At 38.0% G+C, this 20,918-nt stretch overlaps 1 protein-coding gene across 7 annotated transcripts in view; it reads right to left on the reverse strand.

Annotated features, from left to right (window-relative positions):
- Positions 1–20,918, reverse strand: part of CARF (calcium responsive transcription factor) — a 79,561-nt gene that overhangs the window by 30,089 nt on the left and 28,554 nt on the right. For all 7 annotated transcript variants that reach the window (XR_005719024.1, XR_005719022.1, XR_005719019.1 and 4 more), the window contains exons 10-15: positions 15,015–15,158; positions 14,200–14,433; positions 12,197–12,359; positions 11,158–11,221; positions 614–741; positions 1–229 (exon numbers count right to left, since the gene is read on the reverse strand). The exon at positions 1–229 is cut by the window's left edge and continues 195 nt beyond it. Coding sequence is in view for 1 of the 7 variants with exons in the window: in XM_040228772.1 (XP_040084706.1) it covers positions 1–229; positions 614–741; positions 11,158–11,221; positions 12,197–12,359; positions 14,200–14,433; positions 15,015–15,158 (962 nt within the window). In the remaining 6 variants the exon portion in view is untranslated. The remainder of the gene's footprint in view (positions 230–613; positions 742–11,157; positions 11,222–12,196; positions 12,360–14,199; positions 14,434–15,014; positions 15,159–20,918) is intronic.

Consider the following 20,918-nt stretch of genomic DNA (forward strand, 5'->3'; position numbering starts at 1 on the left):
TTTGATCTGGTCCTGGAAGGTTACTCATGGTAGAAGAAATACTACTGTTTGGGGTTAGAGGTGAATCTGTTTGAAGGCAATGAGTCTGACCAAGCAGTAGAGAATTATTATTCATTACAACACTTTCTACTGAATCCAGAAGTCTTGAAGGACTGGAGGAGGGGTGGTTATTCACTGATATTAGAGCTGGTGATCCATCAGAAGTGAATCTTGGTTGTAACTGCAAACCCTTTGAACCAAAAAGAGTTATATCAAATGTTTGAATTTACTGTGTACGTTGTTTGCTTTGAATGTATTATTCTTTTGACCCAAACTTAGAATAAAAGCTAAGAGTATAGTTACTAACAAATACTAAGTGAGGACAGAAACAAAAACCAAAGGAAAACTGCACTACTAAATTTTCTTGCATGCATAATCAATTCAAACTTTTCCAAAACATATTGTTTAAATTATCATCTTAAGTTAAGACACAAAAAAGTCAGAAAATTAATGATAAAAATATCACTGATCATGTTCATGATTCCATAACAATTCTGTAAAATCCCAAAGAAAAGAAGAGAAACTGAGGATGAAAGATAAGGGCCTCAAATTTGGTATTACACTGGATCCTTACCTGCAGGTGTGTGAATATTTTTGGCTGAAATGAAAGTGAGGAGAGTAAGTGGGCTGGTTCTGGAGACAAAGAATTCCTTGTCTGATTTGTTTCCAATTTGCTGGAAACTGATTCTCCTTGTGAATTACCTAAATTTCATAAAAAATAAATTATTAAAATAATTTTTATGGCTACACTTTATTACACCTTTACTGTCAGAAATGGAATAGGAAATAAGGTCAAAGGACTTTAAGAAGTTATATCTAGTTATCTAGTCTACTATTTCTAAAACCACATAATTCATCAGAATCAATAAGAAAACTGTAAAAAATAATATAAATTCCTAGATTCAACCTCCAGTAATTTTAATTCAGCATAGCTAGGATGGGTTGTAAGAAAGTATTTTTTTTTTCCTTGAAAGATTCTATACCTGTAGTTCTAACCTAGTCCATTTTAAATGCTGTAATACTGGGCTTACACTTCTCCAGATATGGAGCACCTACTGAGCTTCTCAATTACAAAGATGAAACTCAATTCATCTTTGGTAGCCCTAGTGCCTAGGACAATGCCTAGCACAAAGCAGGTCTTCAATAATAATAAAGTTTCTTTCAACAACTCATTTTGGAATAAATGAATAGGAGTAAAAATTTCTTTCTTTTCTAAATATCTCAATTTTTAAGGTAATTGTCCTTAGGGAATTTGAGTCCTCATGTAATTCTTATATGTTAACACAAATATATTCATCTCTTTAAGTCAATCAAAAACAAATTATCAGTAACTATTTAACGGGACTTCCCTGGTGGCCCAGTGTTAAGGCTCTATGCTTCCAATACAGGGGGCACGGGTTCGATCCCTAGTCAGGGAACTAAAAACCCACATGCTACATGGTGCAGCCAAGAAAAAACCTACCAAACAAAAAACAACTGTTTATTGCTTCTATACTGCATATTGCGCCCATGTAACTGAGTAATTTTAAAAAATGGCCCTACTATCAGACAAGGATGGATTTAAGTACTGGTTTTTCTCTGGCAACATGTTAAGTACCAACATGCCAGTTAACACAGTTCCTAACCTTCACTTTCTTCATCTGTAAATTCAGGATAAGAGAATTTTTCTCAAAGGACTACTGAGAGAATTAACAGTACTCTCACATTTCTAGGCTTCTTCATTTCTAACTGTCCCACCTCAATTTGCTGCAGTCTCCCACTACTATGAGCATGCCCTAGATTATTCCACATGTAAAATCTCTATTTCAAACATCCCATTCTCTGATCACAACATCTATTCTTCCAGGGATTTTTCACAGATGAAGTGGAAGATGTTCAGTTGTGTCCGACTCTTTGCAAACCCATGGACTATAAAGTCCATGGAATTTTCCAGGCCAGAATACTGGAGTGGGTAGCCTTTCCCTTCTCTGATGCCATCCAACCATCTCATCCTCTGTTGTCCCCTTCTCCTCTTACCTTCAATCTTTCCCAGCATCAGGGTCTTCTCTAAAGAGTCAGCTCTTCACATCAGATAGCCAAAGTACTGGAGCTTGAGCTTTAGCATCAGTCCTTCCAATGAATATTCAGGACTGATTTTCTTTAGGACTCACTGATCTCCTTGCTGTCCAAGGGACTCTCAAGAGTCTTCTCCAACACCACAGTTCAAAAGCATCAATTCTTTGGTGCTTAGCATTCTTAATGGTTGAACTCATATCCATACATGACTACTGGAAAACCATAGCTTTGACTATATGGACCTTTGTTGGCAAAGTAAAGTCTGCTTTTTACTACACTGTCTAGGTCTGTCATAGCTTTTCTTCCAAGGAGCCAGCGTCTGTTAATCTCATGGCTGCAGTCACCATCTGCAGTGATTTTGGAGCCCCCCAAAATAAAGTCTGTCACTGTTTCCTCATCTATTTGCCATGAAGTGATGGGACTCGATGCCTTCTCACTTGAAGAGAAAAGAGAAGCTATGAACTATCCATCACCAAAGCTAGCAAGTACCTTCCTCTTTACCTACCTCTTCAGGTCTCTCCCTTCCTGACGTACTTTCCTTCAACCCCGTACCATAGCAAACTTTTTAAAAAACTTGTCCACACTATCTACACTTCTTCAATCATTTCCCATTCACTCTTAAGTCATTCCAATACGGCTTCCTCCCAGTCCACCTCACTGAAATGACTCTGGTACTCATGCTTCTGCAAACTTGATCTCAGAATCTTCTCTCCTCTGCTACCAATATTCTACTCTTATGCCAGTGTTGCTGAGCTCAGTAAATGCCACGATCAATGAGCTGCTCATGAAAGAAACTCCAGAGTCATCCCAGACCATTCCCACTCCTTTACCTCTCACACCTATTCAACCAATAACCAGTTTCTAAGATTACTCTGCTGATGTCCATGTGTAGAGTCTTCTCTTGTGTTGTTGGAACAGGGTGTTTGCTATGATCAGTACATTCCCTGGCAAAACTCTGTTAGCCTTTGCCCTGCTTCATTCTGTACTTCAGGGTCAAATTTGCCTGTTACTCCAGGTATTTCTTGACTACCTACTTTTGCACTCCAGTCCCATATAGTGAAAAGGACATCTTTTTGGGGTATTAGTTCTAGAAGGTCTTGGAGGTCTTCATAGAACCGTTCAGCTTCTTCAGCATTATTGGTAGGGGCATAGAATTGGATTACTGTGCTATTGAATGGCTTGCCTTGGAAGTGAACAAAGATCATTCTGTCGTTTTTGAGATTACATCCATGAATGGCATTTTGGACTCTTTTGTTGACTATGATGGCTATTCCATTTCTTCTAATGGATTCTTGCTCACAGTGGTAGATATAATGGTCATCTGAGTTAAATTCACCCATTCCAGTCCATTTTAGTTTGCTGATTCCTAAAATGCTGATGTTCACTCTTGCCATCTCCTGTTTGACCACTTCTAATTTGCCTTGGTTCACGGACCTAACATTCTAGGTTCCTATGCAATACTGTTCTTCACAGCATCAAACTTTACTTCCATCACCAATCACATCCACAACTGGGTGTTGTTTTTGCTTTGGCTCCATCTCTTCTGTCTTTCTGGAGTCATTTCTCCATTCTTCTCCAGTAGCATACTGGGCACCTACTGACCTGGGGAGTTCATCTTTCAGTGTCCTATCTGTTCGCCTTTTCATTCTGTTCATGGGGTTCTTAAGGCAAGAATACTAAAGTGGTTTGCCATGCCCTTCTCCAGTGGACCACGTTTTGTCAAAACTCTTCACCATGACCCCAAAGGTCTTGGGTGGCCCTACATGGCATGGTTCATAGTTTCATTGAGTTAGATAAGGCTGTGGTCCATGTGATCAGATTGGTTAGTTTTCTGTGATTATGGTTTTCAGTCTGTCTGCCCTCTGATGGAGAAGGATAAGAGGTGTATGGAAGCCTCCTGATTGGAGAGACTGACGGAGGAGGAAACTGAGTCTTGTTCTGATAGGCAGGGTCATGCTCAGTCAATCTTTAATACAATTTTCTGTTGAAGGGTGGGGCTGTGTTCCCTCCTTGTTATTTGACCTGAGGCCAAACTATGGTAGAGGTAATAAAGATAATGGTGACCTCCTTCAAAAGGTCCCATGCACTCATTGCCCCAAAGATGGAAAAGCTCTAGACAGTCAGCAAAAATAAGACCAGGACCTGACTGTGCTGAATGCAAAAGTAGGAAGTCAAGAAAAACCTGGAGTAACAGGCAAATTTGACCTTGGAGTACAGAATGAAGCAGGGCAAAGGCTAATAGAGTTCTGCCAAGAGAATGCACTGGTCATAGCAAACAGCCTCTTTCAACAACACAAGAGAAGACTCTACACATGGACATCACCAGATGGTCAACACCGAAATCAGACTGATTATATTCTTTGCAGCCAAAGATGGAGAAGCTATATACAGTCAGCAAAAACAAGACTGGGAGCTGACTATGGCACAGATCATGAACTCCTATGGCCAAATTCAGACTTAAGTTGAAGAAAGTAGGGAAAACAGCTAGACCATTCAGGTATGACCTAAATCAAATAACTTAAAATTATACAGTGGAAGTGACAAATAGATTTCAGGGGTAAGATCTGATAGACAGAGTCCCTGAAGAACTATGGACAGAGGTTCGTGACATTGTACAGGAGGCAGTGATCAAGGCCATCGCCAAGAAAAAGAAATGCAAAAAGGTGAAATGGTTGTCTGACGAGGGCTTACAAATTGCTGAGAAAAGAATAGAAGCAAAAGGTAAAGGACAAAAGGAGATATGTACCCATTTGAATTGCTGGAGCAGCTGTGAAGAGATACCCCACATCCAACGTAAGAGAAACCCAAGTAAGACGGTAGGTGTTGCAAGAAGGCAGCAGAGGGCAGACACACTGAAACCATAATCACAGAAAACTAGTCAATCTAATCATACTAGGAACACAGCCTTGTCTAACTCAATGAAACCAAGCCATGCCCATGGAGCCACCCAAGACAGGCAGGTCGTGGTGGAGAGGTCTGACAGAATGTGGTCCACCGGAGAAGGGAACGGCAAACCACTTCAGTATTCTTGCCTTGAGAACCCCATGAACAGTATGAAAAGGCAAAATGATAGGATACTGAAAGAGGAACTCCCCAGGTCAGTAGGTGCCCAATATGCTACTGGAGATCAGTGGAGAAATATATCCAGAAAGAATGAAGGGATGGAGCCAAAGCAAAAACAATACCCAGTGGTGGATGTGACTGGTGATAGAAGCAAGGCCCGATGCTGTAAAGAGCAATATTGCATAGGAACCTGGAATGTCATGTCCATGATTCAAGGCAAATTCTAAGTAGTCAAACAGGAGATAGCAAGAGTGAATGTCAACATTCTAGGAATCAGCAAACTAAAATGGACTGGAATGGGTGAATTTAACTCAGATGACCATTATATCTACTACTGTGGGCAGGAATCCCTTAGAAGAAATGGAGTAGGCATCATGGTCAACAAGAGAGTCCGAAATGCAGTACTTGGATGCAATCTCAAAAATGACAGAATGATCTCTGTTCATTTCCAAGGCAAACCATTCAATATCACAGTAATCCAAGTCTATGCCCCAACCAGTAACTGAACAAGCTGAAGTAGAACGGTTCTATGAAGACCTACAGGACCTTTTAGAAATAACACCCCAAAAAGATGTCCTTTTCATTATAGAGGACTGGAATGCAAAAGTAGGGAGTCAAGAAACCCCTGGAGTAACAGGCAAATTTGGCCTTGGAGTACAGAATGAAGCAAGGCAAAGACTAATAGAGTTTTACCAAGAAAATGCACTGGTTATACCGAACACCCTCTTCCAACAACACAAGAGAAGACTCTACACATGGACATCACCAGATCATCAACACCGAAATCAGATTGATTATATTCTTTGCAGCCAAAGATGGAGAAGCTCTGTACAGTCAACAAAAACAGGACCAGGAGCTGACTGTGGCTCAGATCATGAACTCCTTATTGCCAAATTCAGACTTAAATTGAAGAAGGTAGGGAAAACCACTAGACCATTCAGGTATGACCTAAATCAAATCCTTTATGATTATACAGTGGAAGTGAGAGATTAAGGGACTAGATCTGATAGATAGAGTGCCTAATGAACTATGGACTTAGGTTTGTGACATTGTACAGGAGACAGGGATTCAGACCATACCCATGGAAAAGAAATGCAAAAAAGCAAAACAGCTGTCTGAGGAGGCCGTACAAACAGCTGTGAAAAGAAGAGAAGCCAAAAGCAAAGGAGGAAAGGAAAGATATAAGCATCTGAATGCAGAGTTCCAAAGAATAGCAAGAAGAGATAAGAAAGCCTTCCTTAGTGATCAATGCAAAGAAATAGAGGAAAACAACAGAATGAGATCTCTTCAAGAAAATTAGAGATACCAAGGGAACATTTCATGCAAAGATGGGCTCGATAAAGGAGAGAAATGGTATGGACCTAGCAGAAGATATTAAGAAGAGGTGTCAAGAATACACAGAAGAACTGTACAAAAAAGATCTTCATGACCAAGATAATCATGATGGTGTGATCATTCACCTAGAGCCAGACATCTTGGAATGTGAAGTCAAGTGGGCCTTAGAAATCATCACTACGAACAAAGCTAGTGGAGGTGATGGAATTCCAGTTGAGCTATTTCAAATCCTGAAAGATGATGCTGTGAAAGAGCTGCACTCAATATGTCAGCAAATTTGGAAAACTTAGCAGTGGCCACAGGACTGGAAAAGGTCAATTTTCATTCCAATCTCAAAGAAAGGCAATGCCAAAGAATGCTCAAACTACCACACAATTGCACTCATCTCAAACGCTAGTAAAGTAATGCTCAAAATTCTCCAAGCCAGGCTTTAGCAATACGTGAACCGCGAACTTCTAGATGTTCAAGCTGGTTTTAGAAAAGGCAGAGGAACCAGAGATCAAATTGGCAACATCCGCTGGGTCATTGAAAAAGCAAGAGAGTTCCAGAAAAACATCTATCTCTGCTTATTGACATGCCAAAGCCTTTGACTGTGTGGATCACAATGAAATGTGGAAAATTCTGAAAGAGATGGGAATACCAGACCACCTGACCTGCCTCTTGAGAAACCTATATGCAGGTCAGGAAACAACAGTTAGAACTGGACATGGAAAAACAGACTGGTTCCAATAGGAAAAGGAGGACGTCAAGGTTGTATATTGTCACCCTGCTTATTTAACTTACATGCAGAGTACACCATGAGAAATGCTGGGCTGGAGGAAGCAGAAGCTGGAATCAAGATTGCTGGGAGAAATATCAATAACCTCAGATATGCAGATGACACCACCCTTATGGCAGAAAATGAAGAGGAGCTAAAAAGCCTCTGGATGAAAGTGAAAGAAAGTGAAAATGTTGGCTTGAAGGTCAACATTCAGAAAACGAAGATCATGGCATCCGGTCCCATCACTTCATGGGAAATAGATGGGAAAACAGTGGAAACAGTGTCAGACTTTATTTTGGGGGCCTCCAAAATCATTGCAGATGGTGACTGCAGCCATGAAATTAAAAGATGCTTACTCCTTGGAAGGAAAGTTATGACAACCTAGATAGCATATTGAAAAACAGAGACATTAATTTGCCAACAAAGGTCCACCTAGTCAAGCCTATGGTTTTTCCAGTAGTCATGTATGGATGTGAGAGTTGGACTGTGAAGAAAGCTGAGCGCCAAAGAATTGATGCTTTTGAACTGTGCTGTTGGAGAAGACTCTTGCGAGTCCCTTGGACTGCAAGGAGATCCAACCAGTCCCTTCTGAAGGAGATCAGCCCTGGGATTTCTTTGGAAGGAATGATGCTAAAGCTGAAACTCCAGTACTTTGGCCATCTCATGCAAAGAGTTGACTCATTGGAAAAGACTCTGATGCTGAGAGGGCTTGGGGGCAGGAGGAGAAGGGGACGACAGAGGATGAGATGGCTGGATGGCATCACTGACTCAATGGACGTGAGTTTGAGTGAACTTCGGGAGTTGGTGATAGACAAGGAGGCCTGGCGTGCTGCGATTCATGGGGTTGCAAAGAGTCAGACACGACTGAGGGACTGAACTGAACTGAACTGAACCCATTTGAAGGCAGAGTTCCACAGAACAGCAAGGAGAGATAAAAAAGCCTTCCTCAGCAATCATTACAAAGAAATAGAGGAAAACAATAGAATGGGAAAGACTAGAGATCTCTTCAAGAAGATTAAGATACCAAAGGAACTTTTCATGCAAAGACGGGCACAATAAAGGACAGAAATAGTATGGACGTAACAGAAGCAGAAGATACTAAGAAGAGGTGGCAAGAATACACAGAAGAACTATACAAATAAAATTTTCATGACCCAGATAGTCACAATGGTGTGATCACTCACCTACACCCAGACATCCTGATATGTGAAGTCAAGTGGGCCTTAGGAAGCATTATTAGGAACAAAGCTAGTGGAGGTGATAGAATTCCAGGTGAGCTATTTCAAATCCTGAAAGATGATGCTGTGAAAATGCTGCACTCAACATGCAAGCAAATTTGGAAAACTCAGCAGGACTGGGAAAGGTCAGTTTTCATTCCAATTCCAAAGAAAGGCAATCCCAAAGAATGTTCAAACTACCACACAGTTGCACTCATCTTACACGCTAGTAAAGAAATGCTCAAAATTCTCCAAGCCAGGTTTCAACAGTACATGAACCATGAACTTCCAGATGTTCAAGCTGGATTTATAAAAGGCAGAGGAACCAGAGATCAAATAGCCAACATCTGTTGGATTATCAAAAAAGTGAGAGTTCAGCAAAACATCTACTTCTGCTTTATTGACTATGCCAAAGCCTTTGACTGTGTGGCTCACAATGAAATGTGGAAAATTCTTGAAGAGACGGGAATACCAGACCACCTGACCTGCCTCCTGAGAAATCTGTATGCAGGTCAAGATGCAACGTTTAGAACTGGACATGGAACAACAGACTGGTTCCAAATCGGGAAAGGAGTACATCAAGGCTGTACACTGTCACCCTGCTTATTTAACTTACATGCAGAGTATTTCATGAGAAATGCTGGACTGGATAAACACAAGCTGGAATCAAGACTGCCAGGCGAAATATCAATAACCTCAGATATGCAGAAGATACACCTGATGCAAAGAGCTGACTCATTGGAAAAGACCCTGATGCTGGCAAAGATTGAAGGCGGAAGGAGAAGGGGACGGCAGAGGATGAGATGGTTGGATGGCATCACCGAAGGAGAAGGGGACGGGAGAGGATGAGATGGTTGGATGGCATCACCGACTCAATGGATATGAGATTGAGTAAACTCCGGGAGTTGGTGATGGACAGAGAAACCTGGCGTGCTGCAGTCCATGGGATTACAAAGAGTCGGACAAGACTGAGAGACTGAACTGAACTGAAGATAACTCTTAAGTGTGCCTAATTCTTGTATAAATGTCACCAACTGCAAACAACACCACTATCATCTTTCATTTGCAAGGTGAAACGGCCTCCTAAATCTATTATGCTTATTCAGTTTTATCTCCAACCACTGTCTCTACTTAAGACCACTTAAGCATTAAGTTCCTTGGACATGGCATCCTCTTTCTTGCTTAGCGTTTGAACATGCTATTCCTTTAATTAGTAAATTCCTATTCATTCTTCACTTCTCAGTTTAAAAGTCACTTTCTCTACTACTGTATATAAAATGGATAACTAATCATAACCTACTATATAGCGCAGGGAACTTTACTCAGTGCTCTGTGGTGACCTAAATGGGAAGGAAATCCAAAAAACAGAGGATATGTGTATACATACAGTTGATACACTTTGCTCTACAGTACAAACTACCATTTTAAAGCAACTGTCCTCTAACTTAAAAAAATAAAAATAAACATCACTTTCTCAAATGTCCCTTCCCTACTCTCTGGACTAAGTTACATATCTCTATCACTGTTCCCACACAGTTTGGCACAATTCTATCATGGTAATACTGTCAACTCTCTCTCATAGTAATACTATTACTATTCATTATAGTAATTAATTAGAATATGCTGTAGTCTTTTTCTCTTCCTAACATTTAAATTCAATGAAGCAAGAAACTTACTTTTCTATGCTCAGCATTTATCACACTGAATTAAATATACACAGAACAAAAGAATAAGTCTAAAGAATTTGCAAGCTATTCTATAAGCAAAGCAATTCTTAAAGATCAATAGCCAAAGAATAAAAAAAAAATTGTATTCTACATATTATTAATTTATTTTAAAGTATTTATTTACATGTTAAGTTTTTAGAAGCCACTATGCTAAGAACTAGGTATATTAATTTGAATAAAATATGATTCTCAGCTCCTCTTCACTAGGGTGGATGCCAACACCCTTTCTCGCTGGGTGTTTATCTCTGCCTTGCCCCTCCGTCTTAACTAAACTAACCGTTTCTCTGTGTACTGTCCCACTTTTTGTGCTATGTCTCTGGTAATAAACTTTGTACCTGCATTTACAAAAAAAGACACACAATTCCCAAATCATAATAAAAGATATATATCCATAAACAAAGAATAGCATGTTAAATGCAGAGATAAATAAAAAAGAGTGAATATCCAAATTTACATAGCGGGAGGAAGTTAAGAAAGCACCTAAAGCCAAAGAAACTGCAATTTGAGTGGTAAGAGGAGTGTGCCACGCAGAAGAGGAGAAAAGACATTTCTCAAAGAGAGAACAAAAGGGCTGAAATAACCCTGGAATACTGAGAGAACACAGGAGCAAGAAACATATGAGAAAAAGCAAACCATACAAAATGGACAACAGTTTCCTGATCAAGGTGTCTTAGAGTTATTACTATTGAAGTTAGCCTAGCTTTAGAGTAAACCATGCTAATTATCACTAGCGTCAAAATTTCAATCATAAAGAATAAAATCTGATATATACATAGGAAATTTAAATAGCTAGAAATATTTTTGATAAATCCTAATGTAGTTGCTCTTGCCTCTTTGGGCCATGGTTTCCTTATCCATAACTTAGATGAGACAAATTAGATGAGATAATATCTTAAATATCTTCCAGGTTTAACACTGCTTGATTTTATATCTTAAAATTGAATTATTCAAGATAACCTACCTTCTGCAAGCGTAACTGTCACAGTCTCTCTCAGAATATTCCCACTATCTGTAGTCCATTGAAGCTGAAATGGGAACACTTACTTCAGTAAAAAGAACAAAGCATTTATCTCTAAAACTATTTTAAAATAGCAATGCAACTGTCATATCTTACCCAATCATAGTATAAATGTGCTTTATTCTATAATTACTTTCTTCACTTGTTCATATTCTCAAAGCATAAGTATACTTAACTAATCAAATAAATTACCTTCCCAAGTTCAGATAGCAAGAATTTGACAAAGACTGTTGGTACTCAAATCTGTTTTAGTTTCTGAATTTTGGACAGTTAATAACTAAGTGTTTTGGATAGAAAAGAAGAGTAGCCCAAGCTTAATAAAAAATCTCAAACTATTCTGTTACTGAATCTAGAAAGTAAACATGTAGACAGCAAAGGATATTGTTACTTGAGATTTTAATGCCAAAATCATTGTGTGTATTACAATTAGTAGTTTCTGGGTAATTTCTGGGTAACCATTGTGTATATTACTATCAGCAGTTTCTGGGTAGTTTCTACTCTCTTCAGAGTAGGTAGAAATGGCCACTTTTCTGGGGGAAACTACAGTATCAGAGTATGAGGTAAGCTTTACATCCACAGAGGGCATATAGAACCAACATCATCACATTCAAGTCTATGCTATTCTATTCAAACTTGCTGACATATTTAAAAAGAGGTGGAGATATATATAGTATGCACTCAATAAACATCTGTCACATCAATAAGATATACTCTTGTAGAGATAAAATATGTTGATTTTTAAGTGAAGATTACTATTGTTATTATAGTCATGGCTAGAAATTCACTTAAATTTCTTTTTATGGGAGTAATAAAAAATATTTCAGTTGAATCATCACCTAAGAGTTCAGTGTTTACACTTTGGGGAAAAACACTATTTTTCCTTACATCACAGTTATTTATATGGCCTAGTAGCAACCATGCATTAGCTGAGAAAGACTATTGTAATAAAACAATATTGTAGAAATTACAGTTGTAATCATACCGTTGCTGGAATAATCTCTGAGTTATATATACTATCTCCATTTTTCAAGGATTTCTGTACCTCATGGATGTGATTTCTTATATCATTTACAGTTGGAAAAAAGGATAAATTATGTCTTTCAGGTACTTCATCAGGTTTGAAGAGTTCCCTTTCCACAAATTTTCTGTGAAAATATAAAATAGAATAAAAACATAAACAATCTAGCAATCTAATAATTTAGTTCAAGTGAGAAAGGTTCTCTTTTAGCATATAATTCTGTAAAGTATGATTTACAGCTTTATAAGTAATTTATATTTTTTTACTTTTTTCCTACACGTTGTCCTAGAATTCATGCAGATTAAAAGAAAGGCAATATTTTCACTGGTTAAACACCTGTATATCTTAGAGTGAGCTTTGATATTTTTATGAATTTAATGAAATCACTATTTTCAGTTCAAACATAGTATGTTTTTGAATGCTTACTCTGTCAGTCACTGAACTGAACACTTTACATCTAGTATCTCCTTTAACCCATCCTATAATCTTGTGAGGTAAGTATAATCAACATTCCGACTTTACAGAAGACACTCAGGGCTACAGAAATTAAGTAATTTGCCCAAAGTCATACACGAGGCTAATAACTAAGACAGACTGGGCCTATACCAAAGTTATACATATAAACATATTTCATTGCTTTCAAAAGTCTTCAGATAATATATGAAATATGATCTGCTCAAATTTTACAAGTAGACCAAAGAGAAGATAGAAATAAAAGGCAATGTTGCCACAAGATGGTATAAATAGTAAATATATAAAAAGAAATGATAAAATTCAATATACACATGCTTTGTGCATTATATTCAGTAGGCCATATTGCAGAGCTGTATCATACTTTTGTTCTTAAGATTTAGGTTTAGTAAAATAGTGGATGGCTTACCAAACTTTAACTCTGTTCTAACAATGCCCCAATGTAAAAAAACATAAAATGTTTAAGAAATCTGTTAAACCGAAGTCATGTATTAACTAAGAAATAATCCTGGGAACTACTCATTCTGCTGTTCAGATCCAATTATACAATAACCAGCAGGAATAAAGTCAGTTAAGAAGCAGAAATCATGGTGAAGAGCAAGGTTGTACACCTAGACTTTTACTTCTAGCTATATCTTTTTAACCATCCCAAGCCTCCATTTCCTGATCTGAAGAATGAGGATAAATACACTAAATTTATGAAGTCACGGGAATAATGAGATTGTGCCTATAAAGTACTTAGCATACTATTTGGCACACACATAGTAAGTGCCTCATATTTATAATAATAATTATTATTATATCCTGAGTACCAATAAAATTAGACCAGAGTACTACATGGGGCTTCCACAGTGGCTAAGCAGTAAAGAATCCACCTGCAGTCCAGGAGTCACAGGAGACATGGGTTTGATCCCTGTGTGGGGAAGATCCCCTGGAAGAGTGCATGGCAACCCACTCCAGTATTCTTGCCTGGAGAATGCCATGGACAGAGGAGCCTGGCAGGCTGCAGTCCACAGGGTCGCAAAGAGTTGAACACAACTGAAGTGACTTAACATGCACACACATAGTACTACATTTAAAATTTCATTAGACAAAAAACTACTCATATTCTTTTGTTTCAATAAAATTTAACTGCACATTTCAAATGGGTTAAAACAAATATCTTGGCCAATGTTTTAAAATCTTTTCTAAAAATTTTCTTTCTATAAAGGTATTTAGTATATAATTCAATATATATATCATTTAAAAATAGTCTAATTTCCCAAATCTGAACATGGACTATCTAAAATGAGTAATTCAAATCATTACTCATGGCTTGCAAAGCATCTGCTAAAAGTGATCAATTCATAAATAATATTATTTTAATAAATTAATAAACTATATTCCCTATATATTCTGATAGCATATATCCTGGAATATGTCTACAATGTTAAGTGTATTATTTAAACCAACAAACAAAAATGAAAAATATAAAAGAACAATTTGTTCTACTGTACCTTAGCTGTTTTCTAACTGCATACACTTGTTCTATTCCCTGTGATACTAATTCTTGAATTTTATGTGCTACTTGAGGATGTAGACGTGAGGGCAATGTACAATTCTCATCTCTAACTGCAGCTTCCTCTTCTTCAAGAGAAGATATGGGAAAGGAGGAAGATGATAAAGGGAGGCAGGGAGTCTCTAATTCGTGATACTGATGAGCTTGCTGCGTAGGTAACTGTACATACCACCTAATAAGAGAAAATATTTAAAGTTATATTACTAGAAAAAGGCAAGAATCATATATTTATGTTAATACTCATAAACAGAAGGAATATATTTTTTAAAAAATTATATATAATAATATAATATTAAGTGCTTCCCAAGTACTTCAGTGGTAAAGAATCTGCCTGCCAATGCACGAGATGTGGGTTTGATCCCTGGGTCAAGAAGAGCCACTAGAGAAGGAAATGGCAACCCACTCCACTATTATTGCCAGGGAAATGCCATGGACAGAGAAGCCTGGTGGGCTATAGCAAATTAGGTTGTAAGAAAGTACTAAATATGTAATAAAACGTGTTTCCAAATATGAATTTATCATGTTGGGAAAAAATTCCATGGTCAAAATTATCCACATGTGATTGATAAACTCAATGGCTTATACATGGCAAATCAGTTTAATACCTAGGAAGCTACTAATAAAACATCTACCTTATAGAAACCATTTCTTAATGGAATAATTAGAAAACATAATATAATTTCTCTTATAGACAGATTTCTTGTAAAAGCAGCAAAGTACCTTGTAAATACAAGAACAATGTAAACGTCATACCTAAGAACACCACCAGCATCTACCAAGTTCTTTTTTAGCAAGTTAAAGGCTTTCTCCTGCTCCATTCGGATTATCTTCCTGTCAATTTTGGGGTCTGTAGGAACTCTATAGTCAGGAAATTTCTGTACTTTTTTAATGTAAATCCTTTTTTATAAGAAAAAGAAGAATTTGCTCCATTAAATTATAATCTCAAGATTATCTAACTTGTCAAACAGAAGTTTAACTTAAGCATTACTAAAGTTTAGAGAAAATTCGATTATCTAGAAAGCATTCAGATCATTACGTGAAAGATATACCATCTTCTCAGTATATAATACTTAGCAAATTAACAGTAGTCATTACTTTAGTAAAAATGTCTAAACACAACGCAACTAACTTTTTTTCCTGGATCTGTCTCCTCCACTTTCCTGCTCATGCCTGGATTACTATAATGTCTTCTTTCTGGGGCTTCTAGCTGCCATTATATCAATTCTTACATCCACTTGATACATCAATGCCATAATAATTCTTCACATTTATACCACTGTTGAAATCTATTTGCTCCTTAATCAAGTAAAAATGATTTAGCAACATTCAGAGCATTCTATATGATTCCAGTTTATTTACCCATCTTTTAATTTCTTCAAATATTATATTGCTTTTCATCTGAAGTTTATCATCTCAGTGTTCCAACTCCCTCCTTACCAAGATACACAATGTTGTTGCTGGGCACACAGTCAGTTCAGTTCAGTTCAGTCATGTCCGACTCTTTGCAATCCCATGGACTGCAGCACGCCAGGCCTCCCTGTCGATCACCAACTCCTAGAGTTTACTCAAAATCATGTCCATTGAATCGGTCATGCCATCCAACCATCTCATCCTCTGTCGTCCCCTTCTCTTCCCACTTTCAATCTTTACCAGCATCAGGGTTTTTCAAGTGAATCAATTCCTTGCTTCAGGTGGCCAAAGTATTGGAGTTTCAGCTTTAGCATCAGTCCTTCCAATGAATATGCAGGACTGACTTCCTTTAGGATGGACTGGTTAGATCCCCTTGCTGTCCAAGTGACACTCAAGTCTTCTCCAACACCACAGTTCAAAAGCATCAATTCTTTGGCGCTCAGCTTTCCTTATAGTCCAACTCTCACATCTATATGTGACTACTGGAAAAACCATAGCTTTGACTAGATGGACCTTTGTTAGCAAAGTAATATCTCTGATTTTTAATATGCTATCTAGGTTGGTCGTAACTTTTATTCCAAGGAGCAAGTGTCTTTTAAATTCACGGCTGCAGTAACCATCTGCAGTGATTTTGGAGCCCCCCAAAAATAAAGTCTCTCACTGTTTTCACTGTTTCCTCATCTATTTGCCTTGATGATGGGACCAGATGCCATGATATTAGTTTTCTGAATGTTGAGTTTTAAGCCAACTTTTTCACTCTCCTCTTTCACTTTCATCAAGAGGCTCTTTAGTTCTTCTTCCTTTTCTGCCATAATGGTGGTGTCATCTGCATATCCGAGGTTATTGATATTTCTCCCGGCAATCTTGATTCCAGCTTGTGCTTCATCCAGCCCGGCATTTCTCATGAAGTACTCTGCATATAAGTAAAATAAACAGAGTGACAATATACAGCCTTGACGTATTCCTTTCCTGATTGGGAACCAGTCTGTTGTTCCATGTGCAGTTCTCTTTGTTGCTTCTTGACCTGCATACAGATTTCTCAGGAGGCAGGTCAGGTAGTCTGGTATTCCCATCTCTTCAAGAAGTTTCCACAGTTCATTGTGATCCACACAGTCAAAGGCTTTGGCATAGTCAATAACGTAGATGTTTTTCTGGAATTCTCTCTTTTCCTATGATCCAATGGACGTTGGCAATTTGATCTCTGGCTCCTCTGCCTTTTCTAAATCCAGCTTGAACATCTGGAAGTTTATGGTTCATGTACTGTTGAACCCTGGCTTAGAGAACTTTGACCATTACTTTGCTAGCCTGTGAGATGGGTGCAATTGTGCGGTAGTTTGAGTATTCTTTGATATTGCCTTTCTTTGCGATTGGAATGAAAACTGACCTTTTCCAGTCCTGCTGAGTTTTTCAAATTTGCTGGTATGTTGAGTGCAGCATTTTCACAGCATCATCTTTTAGGATTTGAAATAGCTTAACTGAAATTCCATCACCTCTACCAGCTTTGTTCATAGTGATGCTTCCTAAGGCCCACTTAACTTCTCATTTCAGGATGTCCAGCTCTAGGTGGGTGATCACACCATCATAATTATCTGGGTCGTGAAGATCTTTTTTGTATAGTTGTTCTGTGTATTCTTGCCACCTCTTCTTAGTATCTTCTGCTTCTCTTAGGTCCATACCGTTTCTGTCCTTTATTGTACCCATCTTTGCATGAAAAATTCCGTTGGTATCTCTATTATTTTTTTAAGAGATCTCTAATCTCTCCCATTCTATTGTTTTCCTCTATTTCTTTGCATTGATCACTGAGGAAGACATTCTTATCTCTCCTTGCTATACTGTGGAACTCAACATTCAAATGGGTATCTCTCTCCTTTCCTCCTTCGCCTTTCCCTTCTCTTCTTTTCTCAGCAATTTTAAGGCCTCGTCAGACAACCATTTCACCTTTTTGCATTTCTTTTTCTTGGGGATGGTCTTGATCACTGCCTCCTGTACAGTGTCATGAAACTCTGTCCATAGTTCTTTAGGAACTCTGTCTGTCAGATCTAATCCCTGGAATCTATTGCTCACTTCCACTGTATAATCATAAGGGATTTGATTTAGGTCATACCTGAATGGTCTAGTGCTTTTCCTACTTTCTTCAATTTAGGTCTGAATTTGGCAATAAATGATCCACAGTCAGCTCCCAGTCTTGTTTTTGCTGACTGTATAGAACTTCTCCATCTTTGGCTGCAAAGAATATAATCAATCGGATTTCGGTGTTGACCATCTGGTGATGTCCATGTGTAGAGTCTTCTCTTGTGTTGTTGGAAGAGGGTGTTTGCTATGACCAGTGCGTTCTCTTGGCAGAACTCTATTAGCCTTTGCCCTGCTTCATTCTGTACTCCAAGGTCAAATTTGCCTGTTACTCCAGGTGTTTCTTGACTTCCTACTTTTGCATTCCAGTCCCCTATAATGAAAAGGACATCATTTGGGGGTGTTAGTTCTAGAAGGTGTTGTAAGTCTTCATAGAACGATTCACTTGAGCTTCTGTAGCATTATTGGTCGGGGCATAAACTTGGATTACTGTGACATTGAATGGCTTGCCTTGGAAACAAACAGAGATCATTCTGTCATTTTTGAGATTGCATCCAAGAACTGCATTTTGGACTCTTTTGCTGACTATGATGGCTACTCTATTTCTTCTAAGGGATTCTTGCCCACCGTAGAAAATATATTGGTCATCTGAGTTAAATTCACCCATTGCAGTCCATTTTAGTTTGCTGATTTCTAAAGTGTCGATGTTCACTCTTGCCATCTCCTGTTTGACCAATTCCAATTCGCCTTAATTCATGGTCAGTTTTCATTCCAATCCCAAAGAAACGCAACACCAAAGAATACTCAAACTACCACATAATTGCACTCATCTCACATGTTAGCAAGTTAATGGTCAAAATTCTATAAGCCAGGCTTCAATGGTACATAACCATGAACTTCCAGATGTTTAAGCTCGGTTTAGAAAAGGCAGAGGAACCAGAGATGAAATTGTCAACATTCGTCAGATCACTGAAAAAGTGAGAATTCCAGAAAAACATCTACTTCTGCTTTATTGACTACGCCAAAGCCTATGATTGTGTGGATCACAACAAACTGTGGAAACTTCTTGAAGAGATAGGAATACCAGACCACCTGACCTGCCTCCTGAGAAATCTGTATGCAGGTCAAGAAGCAACAGAGAGAACTGGACATGGAACAACAGACTGGCTCCAAATCGCGAAACGAGTATGTCAAGGCTGTATATTGTCACCCTGCTTATTTACCTTATATGCAGAGTACATCATGAGAAATGCTGGACTGGATAAAGCACAACCTGGAATGAAGACTGCCCGGGAGAAATATCAATAACTTCAGATATGCAGATGACACCACCATTATGACAAAAAGCAAAGAAGAATTAAAGAGACTCTTGATGCAAGTGAAAGAGGAGAGTGAAAAAATTGGCTTAAAACTCAACATTCAGAAAAGTAAGATCATGGCATCTGGTCCCAGCACTTCATGACAGATAGATGGGGAAACAGTGGAAACAGTCAGAGACTTTATTTTTTTGGACTCCAAAATCACTGCAGATGGTAACTGCAGCCATGAAATTAAAAGAAACTTGCTCCTTGGAAGAAAAGTTGTGACCAACCTAGACAGTAGATTAAAAAGCAGAGACATTACTTTGCCAACAAAGGTCCATCTAGTCAAAGCTATGGTTTTTCCAGTAGTCATATATGAATGTGAGAGTTGGACTATAAAGAAAGCTGAGTGCTGAAGAACTGATGCTTTTGAACTGTGCTACTCGAGAATACTGTTCAGAGTCCCCTGGACAGCAAGGAGATCCAACCAGTCCATCCTAAAGGAGTCAGTCCTGGGTGTTCATTGGAATGACTGATACTGAAGCTGAAACTCCAATACTTTGGCCACCTGATGGGAACTGCTGACTCATTTGAAAAACCCTGATGCTGGGAAAGATTGAAAGTGGGAGGAGAAGGGTACAACAGAGGATGAGATGGTTGGATGTCATCACTGACTCAATGGACATGAATTTGAGGAAACTCTGGGAGTTGGTGATGGACAGGAAGGCCTGGTGTCCTGCAGTCCACGGGATGGCAAAGAATCGGATACCACTGAGTGACTGAACTGAAGTGATGGACCTAACATTCCAGGTTCCCATGCAATATTGCTCTTTACAGCATCAGACTTTACTTCTATCACCAGTCACATCCACAACTGGGTGTTGTTTTTGCTTTGCCTCTGTCTCTTCATTCTTTCTGGTACACAGTAGATACTCAAAAAGTACTTTTATGATAAAAATTGCATGCATATATATGGTGAAATGTAAATAAACCATTTAAATAAAACACATGTGTGTACATTAGCGCTCTACAAACTATTAGCTGCACTTTTAAAATTACAAATAAAAATGTAACTGTAACTCAAAAAAAAAAAAAAGTACTTTTAGAATGATTGAGAATAAAATAACTTCTTCACATATAGTGACTTTCTCCCAAGTTCGGTCTAAAGTTCTAAATTGGTTATACTTCAAAGCAATTGTTTAATGGGTCATGTTTAATGGTCAGATTTTAACACTGTCTAAAGTTAACATTATCAGATTAAAGCTTAACTGGCTTTAAAAATTATTTGAGAACGCTGAGATTGTGATATGAGATGTATTGCTGAAATAAGCATTTCAAAGCTCAACTAAATTTAACATTTACATGTTACTTTTAAATTTTATCTTATGATTTGAAACACTATAAATGTGTGAAACAGAATATTATTACTGAAAGACATTATAAAAATCTTTCATTCGTGTACATTTTTCATCCTCAGTCAAAGCAATGACTAACTCAGTAGTCCTATTCTACCTAAAACTGACTATGTTGGTCTTATATATTGCTGCTATGAATATCATTGGTAAAATCACTACCAAGCAACTCTCCAACTCTCCAAAAATTGCCAACATTTAAAAAGAACACAATACTTGCCCTAACAATCTAATTTCAAGGAATTTATTCCATTGATATAGAAATAGCTACAATGTTATTAGCTGTAGCTTCATAAATAATAATGAAGAATACTTCTCAGTGCCTACAGTTCATTGGCAGAGGGTTAATTAAGTAAATGATAATTCATCTACAAGTGGAATATTATATGGCTATTAAAAAGGAACCATGAAACTAATATAATGTTATATGTCAATTCTATTTCAATTTTTAAAATCAAGTGATC

This window comes from Oryx dammah, unplaced genomic scaffold (genome assembly GCF_014754425.2).
Source record: "Oryx dammah isolate SB20612 unplaced genomic scaffold, SCBI_Odam_1.1 HiC_scaffold_27, whole genome shotgun sequence".
In the NCBI taxonomy this organism is placed as follows: domain Eukaryota; kingdom Metazoa; phylum Chordata; class Mammalia; order Artiodactyla; family Bovidae; genus Oryx; species Oryx dammah.